The 20,558-nt window shown below is 38.4% G+C and overlaps 1 protein-coding gene across 4 annotated transcripts in view; it reads left to right on the top strand.

Annotated features, from left to right (window-relative positions):
* TLN2 (talin 2) overlaps positions 1–20,558 on the top strand; it is a 352,127-nt gene that overhangs the window by 160,581 nt on the left and 170,988 nt on the right. For all 4 annotated transcript variants that reach the window (XM_038419198.2, XM_038419194.2, XM_038419199.2 and 1 more), the window contains one exon: positions 18,406–18,577. In XM_038419198.2, coding sequence (XP_038275126.1) covers positions 18,442–18,577 — 136 coding nt within the window. In that variant the 5' untranslated portion in view covers positions 18,406–18,441. The remainder of the gene's footprint in view (positions 1–18,405; positions 18,578–20,558) is intronic.

Genomic DNA, 20,558 nt, shown 5'->3' with positions numbered 1-20,558 from the left:
AGGGACAGTCATAGCAGCTATCAGTCCAGAAATTGTTTTCCGCCTTGCCCTGTCCTTAGCAAGATGCAGAGATGATGTTTCAATGGCAATTGTCTTTAATCACCGAATTGGACCTATGCCTATATCCCTCTTCCATGCTGATGGAACAATGAGAAAAACAGATGAAGCTGAGTTAGTGCATCAGCATGAAGCTCAAGCTGAAGGAATCCCTAAGCTAAGAGCATGCAACAAAGGAACCCTAGTGTACATCAGAGATCCTATGGCTGTCATACAAATGATGGCTGGAGAAAAATTCTGCATAGACTGTGAATTGGCTGCTGAGTACTTGAGGCACGTCCTAAAAGGATTTGTCAAAACTAAGTCTGCAATGGGAATCTTTGACAGGTATGACAACAGTAACTCTGTGAAAACTGCAGAAAGATAGTGCCAAACAGGTCTAATGTTGGACATAGGAAATTTGAGGTGATTGGTAGACACCCTGTGTCTCTGTGGAAAAAGTTTCTAAGTTTGATATCCAACAAGCAGTCACTTTAAAATTCTCCATGACTATATAGTTAAAAATGCACCTGATAGTGTAGGATCTGGAAAAAGGGGTAAACGGGTGGCAAAATTTGCAGACAATACAAAATTGATCAAGATAGTTAAGTCCAAAGCAGACTGTGAAGAGTTGCAAAGGGATCTCACAAAACTGGGTGACTGGGTAATAAAATGGCAGATGAAATTCAATCTGGATACATGTACATTGGAAAACACAACCCCAACTATAATACAAAATTATGGGATCTAAATTAGCTGTTAACACTCAAGAAAGATCTTGGAGTCATTGTGTACTGTTCTATGAAAACATCCGCTCAATGTGCAGCAGCAGTTGAAAAAGCTAACTATGTTAGGAACCACTAGGAAAGGAATAGATGATAAAATAGAAAATATCATAATGCCACTATGTAAACCCACACTACGCCCACACCTTGAATTCTGTGTGCAGTTCTGGTTGCCCCATATCAAAAAAGTTGTATGAGAATTGGGAAAAGTACAGAGAAGAGGAACGAAAATGAATAAGGGTATGGAACAGCTTCTGTTTGAGGAAAGATTTTAAAAGACTGGGACTGTTCAGCTTGAAAAAGTTCTAAAAATCATGAATGGAGTGGAGAAAGTGAATAAGGAAGTGTTATTTACCCTTTCTCATAACACAAGAACCAGGGGTCACTCAATGAAATTAATAGGCATCAGGTTTAGAACAAATAAAGAGGGAAATACTTCTTCTCATAACGCACAGTCACCTGTGGAACTCATTGCCAGAGGATGTTGTGAAGGCCAAAATTATATCGGGATCCAAAAATAATTAGATAAGTTCATGGAGGATAGGACCATGAATGGTTATTAGCCAAGATGGTCAGGGATGCAACTCCATGCTCTTGGTGTCCGTAGCCTCTGATTGCCAGAAGTTGGGAGTGGACGATGGGATGGATCCCTCGATGATTGCTTGTTCTGTTCATTGCTTCTGAAGTGTCTGGCATTGGCTACTGTTGGAAGACAGGAGACTGGGGTTAAATGGACCTTTTGGTCTGTGGCAATATGGCCTTTCTTATGTTGTTAATATCATCATGCTTCAAAACACCTACAATATGACCTAATGGGTTCATTCAGTGCATTCCAAGTATTCTTAAATGTTTTCCTTCCTATTTAAAATTATTATATATATCCCCAGTGTATTCTGAAGTCCTACTTTATGCTGTTATGTCCTCTGCCTATTCAGAGCCATATCAGGGTATCTTAGCCCTGGTCTACCCAGGCGCTGGGGGGAATTGATCTAAGTTATGCAACTTCAGCTACGTGAATAATGTAGCTGAAGTCGACATACTTAGATCGACTTAACTTGGTGTCTTCACCATGGTGAATTGACTGCTGCCGCTCCCTCTGTCAACTCTGCCTACGCCTCTTGCGGAAATGGAGTACAGGAGTTGACGGGAAAGCGCTTGGGGTTCGATTTATCGCGTCTAGGTTAGATGTGATAAATTGATTCCCACTGGATCGATCGCTGCCCACCGATCCGGCGGGTAGTGTAGACATACTCTTAGTCTTCAGATGCAGTGACAGCACAGTTATATTTATAGTACAAATGCTTAGATTAATTCAAGTATGAATTTCTTGCATATGACTAAGATTGGCCTTTAACATTCTTTGAAAATATTAATCTTAATATGCAATATTGATTGATACCACCAACAGGTTTTCTTCTTCTCTTTTCTAGACCATGTGTAATTGCATAGCAATAACTTGTATGCACACTATTCATATCCACCTACTCTGATATTGAACCAACTAATGACTTTTCTGGGTTTCCTATAGGTAAAGTTTTATCAACAGCTGCTTTATTCACTATGGAAGTTCAACTATCAGCCCATATGGATATTAAGTAAAACAAAATCCATGAGATACTGAAATCACAGAATAGAGGCAGTGTTGATCATTATCATCAGCACTGTCATCCAGAATTAGATATGCTCACCAGGTATTCAGAGCCAGCCAGTGTTACATAGTGCAAGACAACTCATGAGGTCTCAAGCAATACTCTGTTCAGTCTACACCATGATGTGTTGCATTTGGAGTATGTATCAGGTTTCATTGATCTGAAAATGAATACATAACCACCTCTAGGCTAACACAAAAAGGTTTAAACAGCCTATCTCAGCAATTATTATACAGTTAACTGAAGTAATCCCTTACATCCAGTAGAAAGAGTACTCCAGACTGGAAGCTACAATGTCTACTTGTCTAATGAACTAGAGCAGGGGTTTTCAAACTGGGGGTCGGGACCCCTCAGGGGGTTGTGAGGTTATTACATGGGGAGGTCGCAAGCTGTCAGCCTCCATCCCAAACCCCGTTTTGCATCCAGCATTTATAATGGTGTTCAATATATAAAAAGTGTTTTTCAATTATAAGGGGGGGGGGGGTCGCACTCAGAGACTTACTATGTGAAAAGAGTCACCAGTACAAAAGTTTGAGAATCACTGCACTAGAGTCTTTGTGTGAATCTCGACCGCTTATCCAGAAATTTTCACACTGCAGATTAAAGCAAAGATATTCCTGACTTGGAAAGTCATTTCATCCAGGTCCATCTGTACTGGAGGACACTTGGTAAAATGTGCCTGATTGCTTTATGCTAATTAAACAGCACAGCTTTAGCCTACCTTCTATGGATTTATGCTTCCAATATCGATTGAGCGTAACAAATGAAAGCAAAATCAGTGTCAGGAAAAATATTGACAGGTTTCAGAGTAGCAGCCGTGTTAGTCTGTATTCGCAAAAAGAAAAGGAGTACTTGTGGCACTTTAGAGACTAACAAATTTATTAGAGCATAAGCTTTCATGAGCTACAGCTCACTTCATCGGATGCAGCAATGTTATACGTAATTATTAGAGCTATAAGGGTCAAAGAAGTGATTGACCCACAGTAACATTATTATGATGAATTACAAAGAAGCACAATATATTTTTGACTTCATCCTGTGAAACTGCAGAGAGATAAAAGAAGTTAAGATAATTAAGGGGTGTGCAGCTGTGACAAAAAAACCCAAAAGGGCTTGGATTAATTGCAGAGGTAAATATAAGAGGGGCCATTCAAGAAACCATTGAACAATAATTCAAGATTAAAGAAAATCATGACTGAGCATTAGATGGTGTTAGAAAGTGTATGAGAAGCCAGACAATAGTCTTTGTGGTGTTGAGCAACTATATAAGGATTTTAATACTAATAGCATATTAATAATAAGCATTTGATGCTTTAAATGTTATACACGATATTTTATCGGTTCAGTTTCCTACGTTGACATTTAGGTATTGAAGTTAACATTTATTGCAGCTCATGTCAGCTCATGTCAGTAATAGGCAAGCGGCCGATACCACCAATTTGGTAAGCTTAATGTACTCTTTCTATACGTTGTGACGGACTCAGACCAGAAGGATATGAGAGGGTAGCGCTTTTTTTTTTTTTTAATTCAGTTTAGTTTATTTAACAGAGCTTTGCACAAACAGGTATATCGGCCTCAGAATGAGTAGGTCCCTGTTCCCTGGATATCCAAACAAAGGCTACTCCAGGCCAATCAAGACACCTGACGCCAATTTAACCAGTTACGGTCATTAGGCTAATGCTGTCACCTGACCTCAGTTAACTGGCAAAGGGTCAGTTAAAAGCTGTTAGGCTAACGGAGATAGCTGGAACCAATTAAGGTCCCACTCATACTGCTTAAAAGCTCTCCTTTCTAGTTCTCTCCAGAGAAGCCCAGGTGAAAGGAGCTGGAGGAGAGGAAGCATTGCTGAATCCTGAGGTAAGGGTGAAGCTAGGAAAAGGGGACCATGGGGAAGTGGCCCAGGGAATCAACGCAGCGTCAGTGGTGAAGGGAAAAACCGCCAACAGCTGCTACCGTTAGGGTCCCTGCCTGGAATCCGAAGTAGAGGGTCGGCACAGGTTCCCCACTTCCCCCCATGCTCTACAGAGATCCCCCTGAGAGGGGAAGCAGACTTTGGTCCAGGCAGGAGGCCATACTAAACCTACTGAGCTCTAAGGAGCAACAGAGACTGTGGGTATTCCACCTTCCCACCTCCCATACTGGCCTGTGATGAAAGTAGCTCAATAAGCTGTGACCTTTGCCGTTATACTGAGAAAGGGAGGTCATACTGAGGGCCTTGGCGAGCTTCTGAGGCCACTGAATCCGCCTGGAAGCGTGAGACCCACCAATACAGGCTCGGAGTTTTGTCATAACACTCACATGTCATTTTCAAAGCTTAATATGTCGACTTTAAGATGATGTATGATGTACAGCTGTCAAGTAGTGCCGTTACCATAAAAACTGGGATAAACAATGACACCATGAACGCTTTGAAATATTTGCATTTGTTTCTGTTAATTTAATTACTATGTATTATTTTGAGACATAAAATTGGAGTTCTCTGTGACCTTAAAGCATCACAACAGCAGTTTAAAGGGTCAAATAAAATCTATAATAAATTGTAGAGGCATCATTTAAATGTAATAACTCTGGTACGTTTCTAGTCTACATAGTTATCTCTTTTCAGAGTAGCAGCCGTGTTAGTCTGTATTCGCAAAAAGAAAAAGAGTATTTGTGGCACCTTAGAGACTAACAAATTTATTAGAGCATAAGCTTTTGTGAGCTACAGCTTATGCTCTAATAAATTTGTTAGTCTCTAAGGTGCCACAAGTACTCCTTTTCTTTTTATAGTCATCTCTTGTTCTTCATTATAATCTCTGTCAAAAGTAGATGGGTAACAACAGTCTTCAGTGCCTTGGCATGCACACAGCTCTGTGCAGGGAATATTGTTCTGAATACAGACAGTTAGTTGTGCAGCACTAATAAGGTCTTGTGGAAATTCAAATGTCATTGGGCCTTTGAACTATTCATCATCATCATCCACGTTTTTCCATTCCTGTTTCAATGGTAATCCAATATGTAATTTACCTTTGTGCAAAGACATCCAAATCTTTGTTTGCCAAGATGCTCTTTTGACATGCTCTTTAAAAATCTCCTCACATGGTGGGAGTTTGGCCAGTGACTTGTCCTTTTTGATGACTAGATTGAGGCACGACTAATTCAGGGCTCCGTGGGACTCCTTTCCTTTCTTGCTCTGGTATTACTGCACTGGTACAAACTTCCTTGCTATCGAAATTAAGGAACTCTTCCCCCAATTTGGCAAGATCACTGAAGTGGTAAGCTCCCTTTGTTTTGACAATATTAAACACAGATGATTTTTTTCCCCCCAATACCAAATAGGGATGAGACAGAGTCACATTCTGCTAAAGTGTGTACAGCAGGAAGTATGTTGCCGAAAACAAGAGTGAGTGCCTCACAAACTGTATGCACAAGTGTGAAGTGATGCTCGTCAGTTGTGCTGGTAATGGTGCTTGTTTCAATTCACACGTTACCTGCGTGTTTCATTTCTGAAATTCGTGAATAGCAAGGACCAAAATGTATGTATCCGGTAATGTAATTATTATGGTTTCTTTGACACCATGGGAACCAAAAGCCATATTGGTACATGCCAAAGCAGCCTTGTGTCTGCTTCCTCTTGACTACTGTACAAATCTTGGGCTTCACAGGGTAGAGCTTGAATAGATTATATGTGAATAAAATATATAAATCTAATTTTTCCAAAGGAACAATTTCATAGCATTTTGATCGCTTCATGGAGAAGAACGTGTTTGTTATTTATTTGACCTATTTAATTTACATGTCTACTCTTAAGTTAACTAAAATCAGAAATAGATCTCTGAAAGACTACATTGCAGCAGTCTGTCCTAAGTGAGTTGCAGAACTTGCACTAGTGATACCTTATCCTTTCAAGCAGACTTTTCTGTTTTCAATCCCTCCCCGCCCCTCAAACACTCCACCTTTGTTCTCAGGTACTGCTTAATGAAATCGTGCACATTGTCAGTATCTTCATTAAGTTCCTCTTAAAAGGGTTTTTCTGCATCTTGAAACTATTGAGTTGGAATAACTTCGAAAGAAGATGTTCAGTGGTCTCTCATGAATAGAGTGACTCTTGATTTCCAGACTCTGCTTTCAGTTGATTCATAATAATTGGCCCCCTCATGACAAGTGAAGCCTGCTCAACTAGGAGTTCTTTTTAGAAAACTGTGGTAGAACTCGTTCCTTTGGACTTTGTATGAACTTGCACAGCTGAATATATCTTTAAGTCACATTGTACATTTGCATATAACTATTGCTGAGTTACTAGTAAACTGCATGTCCTACAAACCACTCTAGGTCTCAAGTAATATTTCCTTAACTAGACTCAGTCATTATCTGCTTTTGTACAGTTGAGTTGGAGGATACTTTCTCCCTGAATATCATAGCTAATAAAATGAAAGTTGTTTTACAAAGACTAGAATATGTGTATCAACAGCCATGTATTTATTTGGTGGAAGATAAGTGTAACAGTAGCACTTCTAAATGAAGATTGACTTGGCATTTCCAATCCAAATTTTGTTTTTTCAGAATTTTTTACTGCTTGCTTCAAATTCGTTTGGTCTAAGACTGTGTACTTTACCATATAAATACAGTGAATTATTTGTTCAATTTCCTGAAGATTTGAAATCTAATTTTGTTTAACGGGTCTTGGAATATACAGGCACACACATGAGATTGCTTGGCAAGTGCCACTCATTAATTTTCCATAAACTCAGACTTTCATGAAGATAATCCAGCCTTTAAGATGGCTGCGGGGAAACTTCCAAACACAGAAGTGATGTGAACTGGTGCTGTGTTGTCTTCCTAAGTCAGCAGGCAGACAGTTGATGTCAGTGTTGTTCATTGCTTGAGTAAATTGTACCAGAGTGAAGACTCAAAGGCCTGGCAGCTCTTGACGCTGCTGTTTAGATCACAGTGGGCAGCACCAGTACAGAAAAGAAATAGCTCAGTGGCTAGGCAAAAGGTAGTGTCAGAAGGCATAAAACTCTCTTCTATGTTTGTAAATTAAACTTTCTAAGGATGATTAAGTAGTTTAATGTATATTTAAATGCAATCTGCAGCTTCCCATGGTTGTATTCTAAATTTCAGAGGACTGAGGCATAGGGTATGTATTATTTATTAGTAGTAGTAGTTTTTGTGCCTAGTGAGACAAGAAGCCACCCTGTCTTTTCACCTCTGTCTAATGCCACATTTCTTGCTTCATTGTAGGCGGTTTCTGACAGTGACATCTATCTCGATGATTTTCTTTTACATCACTTGTTGTCCTCCTTTTCTCTGTCTTCTGTGAAGTGGTATCCAGTCAAAGGCTTGTTCTAGGAATACAGGTTTTTTGTTTGTTTTTTGTTGGCATCCCTACAATGTGTCCAAAACACTTCAGCCTTTTTTCTCGAATCATTGTCTCTGTAAGGAGTGTTGGTTTCTTTATCCCACCAGCAGACACCAAGTATTTTTCTCAAGCATCTCTGCTGGAATGCATTTTTCCTGTTGGGGGTTTCTAGCATTTACAGCATTTACCAAGTTTCAGAAATGTAGAGCAGTGTGGTTATCAAAATGGCAGTGTATTACTTTTTGTCTTGGTTCTTGTGTGAATCTCCTTATATTTTCCAGTCATTTGTTAATCTCAAAAAGGCTCCACTTGCCTTCCCAGTTCTTGTTTCTCTATCCTTATGAAGTTGACCATTAGCAATAATTGTGCTTCCAAGATGTACAAATTTGTTAACCATGCCTTATTCTTCACACTCAATTACATATGCACCGTCATTGCTGACTCCTCTTTCAATGATCATAACTTCCATTTCCTTTTGGCTGATTTAACTTACTTGGGCAGCCTCACGTTTGACATTGGTCATGGTCTTTTTCATAGCATCATTGTGTGCCAGCAGAACAATGTCATCAGCAAAATCAAGACCCCAAAGTGTTTTTCTACTCCACGTAATTCATGTATCTTCCTTTGATTTTGCTTTTCGCATCACATAATCACAATGCAGAAGAGGAGATGCGATGAGACGTGTCTCTGTTGCACTCCAGTGATGATATCAAACCAGTCAGTCTTTCCACTTTTTGAACCTTCATTCAGCATCTTAGTCAGTGAAAACTATCTTTTTAGGAAGCCCATATTTTTGTAAGATTTTTCCATAGTGACTTGCCGTCAATACAGTCAGAAGTTTTGGTGAACTCTGCACAATTCAGGACTAATCTCTGGCGAACAAGCCTTTTTTCAATCAATTGTCGCAGGGTAAAGATGTGCTTTACACACTGTTTTTGTTCTAAAGTCTCCTTTCACAATACACAGATTTTCATCTATAATAGTTTGATTCTGTTCAAAATGTAGCTTGTGATACTGACAGGTTCTTTTGTTCATTTGCTTAAGGGAATGTTCTGAGGCACCAGTCTGGGAGCAAATCTTCAAGATGTTGCAACAGAATTAAGTTTTTGTCTCCCACGAACAGTAATGAATGTCATGTGCCCTGTTTTGCTGGTGCCCTGTGCTTAAAAATTAGAGGAATGCAGAACTCTTGACCAATTGGCTCTTGTTACAAAGTTAATCTAGTATGAAAGTATTTTGCTTTTGACCATACTGGCATGCATGCATGCAGACTTTTAGACTGTGGCAGTCTCATGACCTATCTTTGTGTTGACTAGATGCTTAGATGAACCAGTTAAGAAATATCTCCTGGGAGCAGACCCTGCTAAATCATAAAAGAACTTTACATTAAAACAAAATGGTGTTAGTCGCTACTGTACTTCCATTGGATATGTTTTTAGTCCTGATTTGATAGAGCACTGACTATTATACATGTACCTAGATTAGAAGTTCAGTTACATCAGATTACATATTCACTTCAAAATATTAAGTTGGGGATGTAAAATGGAAAGTGAGGCAATGTTCCTAACCAAATAATATCAAGAAAAGACAGTTTCTAAAATGCTCATATTTTCTGTTAACTTAGTGTTGAAATTGTAATAACAATTGCCCTGCAACATAAAACATCTGGATCAAACCCAATAGAACAGCTCTCCAGAGCACGGGGCGAACATGATAGGCTGAGCACAGCCTTAGAGTAATTTAATGGAGTTTACCATAAGAGATAGTTTGGCCCAGTCCTAATTCTGACTTATTTTGTCAGTTTGTGCTATTTCAGAAACATATTATTTGGGGAGAGAAGCCCTTTAGTATTTGCTTCTCTAGTGAACTTGTTTCAGTATGGCTAGTCAGGCTTGTAAACTGCCATTTTTGGTAAGCGTCCATTGGCTGTACCAATAACTACTGTGTGAGGTCTCCATGTAGACAGTTGGAAGCAGGTTGTCTAAGGAAGTATGCATTGTGTGTGTGCTTACGGAAGGCTTAGTGGAAACATGGAAAGGGCAGTACACATCTGTTCCATATTCTATTAATAAAGCAAAGTTATCTGAAACAGAATTACATTCTAGCAAGTAATGTTTGAGCAGAGGAGAAAGATCATTTACTCTTGTGCTAAGATGCCTGCAGAACATGTCTATTCCAATGCAAAAAAGTGATCCGAAAGATGATGATAGGAAAAAAATCTATGATTTACCATATTGGATGGATAAATGGTTTGACTACAGAACTGTTAAAAGCTAATTTTATGAAGTAGGTTAGTGGCACTTGAGGCTGCAGTTGACTTGGTTGGTGTTTCTATTAACTCAGTTTTCACATTGGTTGAAGTAATTGGCAACCAGGCCATTTTAAAAATTGTGTTGTCAGTTGCTGTGTTTTGACCAAATTGGAACAGCTAATTGCTCAAAGTGCAGAGGTTAGTTAAGTAACGCAAGCTTGAGAAACATATTTGAAGATGGAGAATTTAACCCTGTGAAATATCTTATGTCATGCCAGCCTGGCTGTTTTAAAAGGAGTTCACAAATATTCTCTGAAGATGCTATATTGGGTTGATTGCTCCAATATATTGACTGCCAGGGCACCTGAACAACTATGCAGATATCCACATTACTGCCGAGATAACAATGTGAACTTGAAATGGTAGTTTGATATACATAGTATCTTCTGTGAATACTGTAGAGAGTGTATGAGACTTGCCAGGGCTTGTAAATATTAAGTAGTTAAATGCTTTTTCTACAAACACATGGAAAGAAGTGAGGAGAGAATATAGTCTCTCTGGACTGGACACTCTTTGCACAGGTTCATTTTTTGGGTGTGGTGGTGACCCAATAGGAACCTAAAAATTGCATTTTGCCCTTGATATATTATTTGTAGGCAGTTGTTCTGGGGGGTCACATTATGACTGTCCCTGTAGAAAGCATTTCAGCTTTGCAGGATTTTTATAAACTTGAATTGTTATAAAAGTGATGGTCACAGGCAGTCTGTCAGATGACATGTTCGACATTTAAGCTATAGTTTGCTGTAATGCCTTAATACCAGTTCAGATACAATTCTGAATATGAGTATATTGTGTTTCTCTGGAATCTAAACTTGTTTTAGTCAAGTATAGTCGCTAAGTTGTGCAGTGCCTAGCACAATGAAGCTGTGGCCTGTAGATGCCATGACAATACAAATGCTAAGTAGTATAATTCATGGCATGTTCCACATGTCATTTACGAATCACCTGTAACACTTTACTGTACTGGGGATGGGATGAATCACTTTTTTGTGGGTTCCTCCCAAATGTTTGACCCTAATTATTTCCAAGTCCCTTTAGCAGGAGGGTGCTAATAACTGTGGAAGAAGAAAGGCATTGAAAGCCCTACAATGCATTACTTGCTTATCACTGCTGCAGCACAGAGAATTTGGGACAGCTATCACTGGGAGACATGGTAGAAGATGTAGGAGCATATGAAGGCATTACTTAGCACTGGGATTATGTAGGATTTTAGCTGATTCTGGAGCTGCTTCACATCCATAAGTGTTTTGGATTGATACCAAGAGGGAAAGCAATTTTAATTGAATCTTCCATAGAAATAGAGGACTGACTTGCATTGACACTGGATATCTTCCTTTTACTCTGGGGATGCATCTCAAGGTTATTTTATGAATATGTTTGGTTCTGTATTTATTTTGTTTATGATCCTATGGCTTGCCTTCTGGTTACCTTTATGCTTTTTCCTGGCTTGTTATGTATCACAAAAGTAAATCAATAAAGGTGTTAAAAAACCTTCTTACATTTCAGGGAAAATGAAATAACACTATCTGTATTTATATTTATCTGTTACATTTGACATTCGGAGTAGTTCACTGAAAAACTCATTTTAAAGAGGTGAAAAGAAATGTACATTTTTTCTCAAGGAATTTCAGTACAACTTTTTGATGAAGAAAAAGTGTTAGAGTTTCAAATCTTTCCTTGAACATACGTCTTGTTCTAAACACTGGCCCATCGTAACTTATCTGTAACAGAGTTATGGCTGTTGGTGATGCAGAAAGAAGACTGTCTTAGTAATGATTGTAAGAATTGTTTCATAATGTAAACAAATACTTGCTTCTTTTTCTTGTCCTTTCCGAGGTGCAAGAATGATATGGAGGGAGCTAAATAGTATTCTGATTTTGCATCATGTTGCTTTTTTATGGTCCATTGTTGTCTGTTCCCAGTTGGGGAAAAAAAAATCTGTATATAGAATAAAAAAATATCTAAATTTTCTACTGACTAATTAGCTCTCTTCTGTTCACCTAACCTCAGATTGAACAAACTCTTGCCATGGATGAGATGAAATTATGTAGAAATTGTAGGGGTTTTTTTTTTAATTCATTGGACCTTACCTTAGTGTTGAAGGGTATTTTGGGAAGAGAACAACATGACTCCTAAGAAATCTAAATGAACCCTTCACTAAAGTATATGCAAAACACTGAAATTGCAACAATAAAAACAATTCCAGAATTTACACAGGAGAGAAATAGAGAGGTTAATTTATTCATGAAGGTGTTAAAACAAATTTTTAAAAAAGCAAAAAAGAGTTCTGTGTAATTGGTGTAAATTTCACTTAAATGGTGTTATGAAGTAAGACTTTTACAAATGTGTAGATAATAAATGAGGATAGTACTGCTATTTCAACACCTTGGAGGGCAAATATAACTCCCAGTAATCGGAGTGTGACTGAACGGCGCTAGCTGCATCTTGGATTCAGTTGATTTGTATATATTTCCTAATACAAAAATAAACTTTCATGTTATCCTGGTCACCTGAAGTGAAAAGCTATAACATTTAGAGATTGTTGAAGCAAATAATGTATGGGTGTTTCCAGTGTTTTATGATTTATCTGTTTGAAAATCATTTCTATTGTTTAATTTTAATATAAAATGGCATTTTAAAAAGAGCCCCAAACTAAGGAAATAAAATTACATTAAACCTGGCCGGGAACAGATGTTTGGAGAGTCCCTTACACAAAATCTGAGAAAGGTCTGGTGAAAGATACTCTCGTGTATAGTGAGTGGTTAAACATTTTCAGTAGTTGCACCCCAGCTGTATGATGTAATGACTCAGCAGAGGAGGTCAATACTGAATCAGTCCCTGTTCGCATTGGTGACTAAGAGTATGTCTACAGTGTGGTTGGAAGGTGTGAATTCCAGCTCAAGGAGACATCCTGTACTAGTTCTGATTGAACTAGTATGCTAAAATACAAGTGTAGCAGCAGCAGCATAAGCAAAAGGTGGGGCTGTCCCTCTCCCCATTCTCCAAGTACGATCTTGTCTGAGACTGTATATGTACTCATGGCTGCTAACCCCTCCACTGCTCATGTTGCCATGGCTAAACTTCTCTTTATGGCACACTAGGAGTATGTCTTCTCGAGTGGGGAATTGCACCATCCAGTTCCAACATAGATATACCCTAAATATGAGACCCATCTCCTTCATAAGACTTTCTCCTGTAGTGGCATCTTCCCAGAAACAACAGCTAACTGGTGAGAAAGTAAGAGGTAAAGTAGAGGAACAGTTATGGTCTCTTCTCACCAGAAAGTTGCTCACTGGGAACAAGGGAGGCTAAAAGATTTTGCTATCTAAAATTCTTAGTGCTGCATTTAATTGATGCACAGTGCTTCGACACCACTGTGGTGGATTTAGGTTTCTAATTTGCTTCACTTTAGTAACTTTCTGAAGCGAGAGGATGATAGTTCTTCATATACACACCTCGGCATTTAAACTCCATTTTCCAAGTCACTACTGGCTGATTTGCGAATTACAGACACAAAAATGGCTATACAAAGTCAGACTGATGGCCCAGCTAGCCCTTTAACCTATCTTCAGATACTGGCCAATGCCAGATGCTTCAGAGGGAATGAAAAGAACCAGGGCAGTTATCAACTTATCCATCCCCTGTTGTCCAGTCCCATCATCTGGCAGTCAGAGGCTTAAGGACACCGAAAGCATGGGGTTGCACCTCTGACCATCTTGTCTTAACAGCCATTGATGGACTGATCCTCCATGAACATACCTACTTCTTTTTTTAACCCAGTTGTACTTTTGACCTTAACAACATCATCTAGTAATGAGTTCCACAGGTTGACTCTGTATTATGTGAAGAAGTACTTCCTTTTGTTTGTTTTAAACTTGCTGTCTACTAACATAATTCTTGTGTTGTATGAAGGGATAAATAACAATTCCTTATTCACTTTCTCCACACCATTTGTGATTTTATAGACCTCTATCATATCTCCTCTTAGTTGTCTCTATTCCAAGCTGAATCTTTTTAATCTCGCATCATATGGAAGCTGTTCCATACCCCTAATAATTTTTGTTGCCCTTCTGTGGACCTTCTCCAGTTCTAATATATCTTTTTTGTGGGTTACAACCCACAATGAATGTGCTTTCAGTGAAGTTGAATGTGGGGAAAGGAAATGGAGAAATAAGTGAGAGACTGCATAATAGCTCAGCAGGATAAATCAGAATAAACCAGAACTGGACATAGTATTCAAGGTATGGGTGTACTATTGCTTTCTATAGTGGGATTATGATATTTTCTGATCTTTATTGATCCCTTTCCTAATGGTTGCTAACATTATTAACTTTTTTGACTGCCACTGCACACTAAGCGGTTTACTGAGAACTACCCGTGATGACACCATGATCTCTCTCTTGAGTGGTAACATTTAGTGGTAAAATTTAGACCCCATCATTTTATATGTATAGTTGGGATTATGTTTTCCAATGTGCATTATTTTACATTTATCAACATTGAGTTTCATCTGCCATTTTGTTGCCCAAGCATGACAAATGACTATGGTTATTTGTAGAATTGTAACCCTCAAAAGGGTCAAATATAGATTGAGGCCCCATTGTGCTAGGTGCTATACAGAGGCCCTGCCCTGAAGAGCTTGCAGTTGGAAAAGAAATATTTAAACATTGTTGAAATATGTTTTGTGTCTTGCTCAGACCTTCAACACTAACTTTACTATAGTAGGCATAATTCTTGCATTCTGATGTTAATTTTGATATGGTTAAAGCAACATTTCTTTCTTGAGCAGGAGCTTTCCCCTATGTAACGAAGCGAACAATTCACGATATTGAGTTGGATTTCTATGTGCTCTTATTAAGGCATTTATACAACATTCTTCACTACAGAAAGAGGCTCACCAGAGACTCAGCTTCATGCAAAACTGTTGTATCTGGATAAAGATTATACATTAGCTGTAATGAGTTGTCTTTCTTATAGAAGGTCTGTTTGAAAATTGTCATATGGCCCAAACATGGAGCGTGAGGTAGTGAAAAGCAACAAGTATTAATCTTGAACTAAATCCCTGAGCTGGAACTTCTATTGCCTTGTTTAATACAGCTGGTGGTTAACATCTGTGTTACAGACCAAGCATTTCTTGTATTTCCTCTTCCCATTGACTATACCAAGCAATATTTCTGGTGGAATTTAGTGAAGCTGAATGGTGGTTTTATTCTGCTAATATTAAAGCAGGTTAAATAACACTTAGATATTAATTTTCTCTGTCAAGTCTACTGGATCCTAGCGATTAACTTGAAATCAGAACTCAGAATGTTCATTGCTACAGGCTTTCCATTTTAAACTACAGATGGAAATTTTCTCTTGGACTCATGAAATAAAGGTGTTGCATATCACAGCATTTGTAAAAGGAATTGTGTAAAGGCTTGTTCCTGCACTAAACTTTGGCAAACAGTTTAAACTTTCTGTTTCTCTTGCATCTCACAACGATCCCTTCTCCCCTTACGGTCTATGAGAATCTTTGTGGAGAAACTTTTCAGAACAGTAAAAACCAAATGGTATCCCTCATTCCTAATTTCTAGGAATATTAGGGCTGTCCAATGATTAAAAAAATTAATTGTGATTAATTGCACTGTTAAACAATAATAGAATGCCATTTATTAAATATTTTTGGATATTTTCTACATTTTCAAATATATTGATTTCAATTACAACATAGAATACAGTGTACAGAGCTCACTTTTTATATTATTTTTATTACAAATATTTGCACTGTAAAAAAAAATAAATATTTTTCAATTCATCTCATGCAAGTACTGTAGTGCTTTATTGTGAAAGTGCAACTTAAAAATCTAGAATTTTTTTTACATAACTGCACTCAAAACCGAAACAAAGTAAAACTTTAGAACCTACAAGTCCACTCAGTCCTACTTCCTGTTCAGCCAATTGCTAAGACCACCAAGTTGGTTTATGTTTATGGGAGATAATGCTGCCCACTTCTTATTTACAATGTAGCCTGAAAGTGAGAACAAGCGTTCACATGGTACTGTTGTAGCTCGTACTGTAAGGTATTTATGTGCCAGATATGCTAAACATTTGTATGCCCCTTCATGCTTCGACCACTAAGCCACAGGACATGCTTTCATTCTTAGATCTATTTTTTTCAGATTTTATTAGTCTGTTCTAGTATTGGGCTGAAGTTTGTACTTCTGTAAGTTTTAGAGAAACTTATAAAGGGAATTGTTCTGTATTAAAACCAGTACTAACTTTTTGCAACTTCAGTATCTTATGTTTATCAGAAAGCACTCTCAATTGAGTATTTTTGACTCTTAATATTGAAGAGCAATGGTTAAACTTCCCCCATCGTATTCCCCCTCCCTTACAAACCAAAACTGTTCTCCAAATCAGGGACTGCATTTAGAAGTTCCTTAAAAGCAGATTCACCAGTCCTATTCAGTTTACTAAGAGTGTTCAGTCTGGAAAGGTTATTTTAAAAAAATCAGATAGTTCAGTTCTTGTATTTACATGGACCCTAATTTTAGGGCCGAGCCTTCATTTTCTGAAACTAGATAAAAGGATGCAGATCTGAGAAGTAAGTGTGTTACAGCAATGAGCCTTAAAGTGGAGCCCAATTGTGGTGGTATTCATGATGTGATAACTGCAGGGTGTCAAACTTTCTGAAGATGCATGCTCATTTGAACTTTCTCTTTGTTTAGTATGTAAATTTTTCGCCTTTTATTAAAGATTTCCTTTGCAAGAGGAAGTAGTCTTGGTTTAGTATTCCTCTTTGCAAGAGTAGGTTGTGAAGGCCACGACTATAACAGGGTTTAAAAAAGAACTAGATAAATTCATGGATAGGTCCATCAATGGCTATTAGCCAGGATGGGCAGGGATGGTGTCCCTAGCATCTATTTGCCAGAAGCTGGGAATGGGCAACAGGGCATGGATCCACTTGATGATTACCTGTTCTGTTCATTCCCTTTGGGGCACCTGGCATTTGCCACTGTTGGAAGTTAGGATACTGGGAAAGATGGACCTTTGGTGTGACCCAATATGTCCGTTCTTTTGTTCTTAAGGTGGTTCACCCCTTTAGGGTAGAAGAACCAGGCCAGTCAGCCCTGTTGAGAGGTCTGGCTCATCTAAATCCAGGTATGCTGGGAAATGTAGTTACTTGACAGAACTAGGGATCTGTGGTGTTAGGTGGCAGTCACATGACCAGCCACAGTAGGAAATCCTGTAACTAACTTCGTCCGTGGCTAAAGGAGTACAGGGTAGAGTTCTCCAGAGATCCCAGGCAGCTCTCTGGGAGAGGAGACCTTCAGAGACTGTCTCTGTTTAGAGATTGTCTAACCTGGGGGCTGGGGGACTATACAGATGCAGGAACCTATTGCAAACTGTTACTAATTGAGCCCAGGGAAGAGGGCTGTAAGATTTTGAGTGTTAATTTTTATAAGCCAGAGCCAGTTCCTGTGAAAACAGCACATGTGGAAGCTGAAACTAGAGGAATTAAGAAAATAAATAAGGTGAAACATTTTAACAGTGAGCATGTTTAGTTCTTCAACCAGTAGAAGAACTAAACAAGAGGTTCTGGTGGATTCTCCATCGCCGGAAATATTAAAATCAAGATTGGATGCTTTTTTAGAAGATATTTGCCTTAGTTCAGCCACAGCTACTGGACTTGAAGCAGGAATTAATTACAGGAAGCCCTATGGCCAATGTTATAGAAAAAGTCAAACTAGATGATCAGTCTCTTCTGGCCTTAAAATCTAGGAGTGTGTGAAAATAATTAAGAACTTTGCTTTGGATCCATATGTAGCTTTGACAAGAGAACATGTTAATATTTGTTTTGATTTAAGCATGCACTGTTCCTTAAAGTAAGGCTTTTAATATGAATGTATAGTACTGAAGTGTTCAAAACTCATGAAGTAATTCAGTTAAAATCATGAAACCACTATTCAGTCAGTACTAAAGGATGTGCTGTTGGATGGATGCCCAAGAAAGGGGTATTGTCAGCTGGTGTGGTATTTGACATGCCTAAGACAATATGTTAGATCTGTAAAATTATGTATATACTTGTCTTAAAGTGACTTTAAAACATGCCAGCAAAAGTCTCATTTGAATATCTCCTAGATGTGATATGTTAGTGAGAGTTTCTACAGAATTGATACTTGAATTTATTTAATTTGTATGCACTTCATTTCAATATTCCTTTTAAATTAATTGAAAGATGGAAGTGTGAAAACATTAATTACAAAATGCAGAGGGCTCATTCTATTACTACTTTTTCAGGTATTTTTAGTGGGTTCCCACAAGTGATCTGGCACCATGGTGGCCCTGTCCTTGAAGATCTGCGTCCGCCAGTGCAATGTGGTGAAGACGATGCAATTTGAACCATCCACAGCAGTGTATGATGCATGTAGAGTTATTCGTGAGCGAGTGCCTGAGGCTCAAACAGGGCAAGGTTAGTCTGTAAATCTATATCCCCCTTCCCCCTCCCCCCCAGGTTTGTTTAAAGAAGAAAAAAAATGCACTTCAGCAATTCGTTCTACTTGAAAGGTGTTCTATTCTCTCTGCACTTTAATGTTCTTGGTTGAATACCAATTGTTTTAAAAATCCCTTTGTTTCAAGGTCTTAAAACCACAAGTGTAAATCTATAACTGGTTACAATTAGAGTGGGTCAACTGTCTCATTTACTTTTTTAATGAAAAATGGATTTGAACAAACAACTCTTTTTTGTGAAACTTTCAGATTTTCATAAAATGAACTTTTTTTGGCTGCCAAAAACCAGAAGGCTCAGTTTTTAGGTTTTTGATGAAAATTTTCATCAGCAAAGCTTTCACTTCCCGACCAGCTCTCTCAGATGCAGGTTGTGTCCACAGAGCAGCTTTCCCTGTCATGTTTGCACAGCCACATCTACCACGTTGTCAAGCTATGCTGGTAACAGGGCAGTCTGGGGAGTGAGACTGCCTGGAGCATGCGCAGTCAGTGACTTTAGCAGGAAACGGGACACAATGCACTTAGAGCTGAGGAGGATACTGGGCCAAACAGACTACACAAGCATGATTGGAGGGCCCTGTGCACAGCAAAGAAAAGTGCTGAAATGGTTAAAAAAAGGACAACTATGTGCCAGCCTAGGTCTACAACGGGCAAAACAATGTTGGCTCCCATAGTTACTAACCTAGGTTAAACATGCCACGTGAAGATACAAATTGTGCTGAGTGAAACCATGCTGCTATCTGGTTACAAATTCAGTTGAGAACTGTGGTGTGGACACAGAAAGGCCTTTAGCCAGCCATGTTGTAAGAGCTATTTAGAAATAATGCAGAGGTATTGTACCTGTAACACAAGGACCTCCAGGCCTGAGGCCTGTATGACATTTAGTTTAGCATAACCAAACCCTAGATAATTTGATATAAAATGGTAGTAATGATAGGTGGTTATTAGGTACATTGTAATTAACTGATAGTTCGTCTTTGTGTCACAAGATAAGTATTAAAATAAACAAGAGTAGTACAAGTGTTGGGAACAGGTGAATTAAGATGCCTCAGAAGTAATTTTAGGGAAAGTTTAAAAGGATTCTGAATTTGACCAAAATATACATGAATTAACCACAGGTGTATCATGGCAACAAATTGACGTAAATGCTAATAAGTATAACATAAGTGACTAATTCACCTATTGAAGGTAGGGACCCTAAGTATAGAGGTGAGAAGGTACCTATAAGGAAAGAAGGTTGAAACCATTGTTAATATGTATGAGACATGATTGGCGCTAGCATAACCCACTATAAAAGCTAAGACCCGTCTGATGACCATAGGAAATGTTGGAATGTGCTGGCCTGATGACAATATGTCGATTGCCTCACCAGTTCTGGGATTCCTCACTATGGATATGCGAGTGCTGACCATTTTGTATTGGCACTATCTCCTTTGCTATATTACAGTGTTTGTGATCTTGTTTGTTTTGCTAATAACATTTATAACATTATTAGTCAGAGAATATGTAACATAGTTTCTCATTTGCTCCTCAAGGTCCTCATTCTGTTGATAACTTTTCTACTGTGCCTGATTCAGCAGTAGAACCCTTTCAAGCTACTGTGTAGTACATACGTTCACTCTTATCAGGCTACACGAAGTATTTGCTGAACCGTTTCAGGTTTATCACAATCCTCTAGCTTTGTGCTGTTTATATTGTCTGTATAGAATGTAAGCCCTTACACTCAGGAATGGGGTCCTGGCCTGTCACTAAGACCCCTAAGTGAGAAAATAAATAAAAAATAATGAACCTGTTGATCACATATACCTCTCCTACTTTAGAGCTATTATTTCTGTTATACATTTTGAAGCAGTTGTTACTAAAATACTGTTGTTTCTCTAGGTAGTCTAATTATCACAAGAATAGTGGTATGTTTTCAGTACAGAAATATTTTCTCCCTTGAAGAG

The sequence above is a fragment of the Dermochelys coriacea genome, chromosome 10 (genome assembly GCF_009764565.3).
Source record: "Dermochelys coriacea isolate rDerCor1 chromosome 10, rDerCor1.pri.v4, whole genome shotgun sequence".
Classification (NCBI taxonomy): domain Eukaryota; kingdom Metazoa; phylum Chordata; order Testudines; family Dermochelyidae; genus Dermochelys; species Dermochelys coriacea.
The sequence above is the reverse complement of the archived record's forward strand: the minus strand, read 5'-3'. Positions and strand labels throughout refer to the sequence as shown.